We start from the raw sequence: 1,300 nt of genomic DNA, 5'->3' as shown, positions 1-1,300 counted from the left end.
TGACAATAGTATCCTTTTTAAATATTAGTTTCTACCAAAAAAATATTAGTTTTTTGGACGACTAAAGAATAGGTTCCAAGTAAACCAAAAACTCAATACAATAAGACAAAGCAGATACCACTTAATAAATAAATTTAGCCATCTGAATCTTGGATATTCTGTAATGCCACAATATGTGCAACAGCGTATGGAATGGTATCAAATGGCAGTTGGATCATATAGGAGGAGGGGCACCAAAATTTCCCCCCACCTTAAAAAAAATACAAGACTTCTTACAAGATACAGAAGCAATGGTTGTACCTATATAACTACCGCGCTAACCAAGATGAACATCTTGGGCAACAAAATTGTGGTGCTTCAGTGATAAACACCTCCTTTAGTTTGAATCTAAATTGGGAACGCTGGATCCGAACCTGGAACACTGGAAACAGGAAGATGATAAGAACCATTCAGCATTGCTAGCGATGGTTTTTGTGGCATGCCTTGTACTGCTTCGCCTGCACTCGTAGGCTGGTTGGCCTTCTTCAGGATGGCCTTGTAGAGCTCCTCTATTGCACCTTTCATCACCACAAGTTCTTCGAGGTCGAGCCCATCTATGGGCGCTTCCCACCACCATAACCCACCGCCGGACTGCTCCCCCAGTTTGCAGTACTTTAGATAATATCTCAGTCGGATCTCAAGTGAAGTAGTGATGGGGATTGGGACCTGGTGGCGTCCTGGGTCAAGGTATCGGGCGATGACGGCATCAGTGGAGGGTTGGCCGAAGGAGAAGGGCTTCCCACCAGGAGAGAGTGTGATGACGGTAATCTGGGCACCGCAGAGGACGGCGAGCTCTCCGGCCTTTTTGAAGATCCCCTGGCGGCGCTTGGTGAAACAAATATGGAGTGCTTCCTTCTTTTCGATCTTGCCCATGGAGGTTCTCTTGCGTCGCCCGTTGCTACCTTTTCTTATTACGGTCTCCATATGATTAATTCTACGCTTGGGGTGGGGAAGAGAAGCAGGGAGAGGGGGGTGTCACTGCCCGAATGCAAAAGCAATTGACCGGCTTACGCCTGTAAGATGGACCATGCAAGCATATAAGACTATAAGACTAGATTAAATTATAATAATTTAGACCACATAAAATAGTTCTTCAATCCTCCTCAAAAGAATCAAGTTAATAAATATCCTATGAGATCACTCTTACAAACAAATATCCTAAAGTTATAAGAGTCACGATGTTTCACGAATTATAATTTCAAATCAAAAAAATAAAATATCTAAAACTAAATTAAACTAAGCTAAACTATACGGGACAAGA

At 42.8% G+C, this 1,300-nt stretch overlaps 1 protein-coding gene across 1 annotated transcript; it reads right to left on the bottom strand.

The window, feature by feature from the left end:
• Positions 1–243: 243 nt before the first annotated feature.
• LOC105059963 (agamous-like MADS-box protein AGL62) lies at positions 244–1,039 on the bottom strand. Its single transcript, XM_010943510.2, has one exon. The coding sequence runs from the start codon at positions 961–963 to the stop codon at positions 388–390; it is 576 nt and encodes a 191-aa protein (XP_010941812.2). The 5' UTR covers positions 964–1,039; the 3' UTR covers positions 244–387.
• Positions 1,040–1,300: the final 261 nt, after the last annotated feature.

The sequence above is a fragment of the Elaeis guineensis genome, chromosome 10 (genome assembly GCF_000442705.2).
Source record: "Elaeis guineensis isolate ETL-2024a chromosome 10, EG11, whole genome shotgun sequence".
Classification (NCBI taxonomy): Eukaryota; Viridiplantae; Streptophyta; class Magnoliopsida; order Arecales; family Arecaceae; genus Elaeis; species Elaeis guineensis.
The sequence above is the reverse complement of the archived record's forward strand: the minus strand, read 5'-3'. Positions and strand labels throughout refer to the sequence as shown.

Bases quoted from the DNA above. Each gene is read 5' to 3' on its own strand.
- LOC105059963 (XM_010943510.2), bottom strand. From the start codon at position 963: ATGGAGACCGTAATAAGAAAAGGTAGCAACGGGCGACGCAAGAGAACC.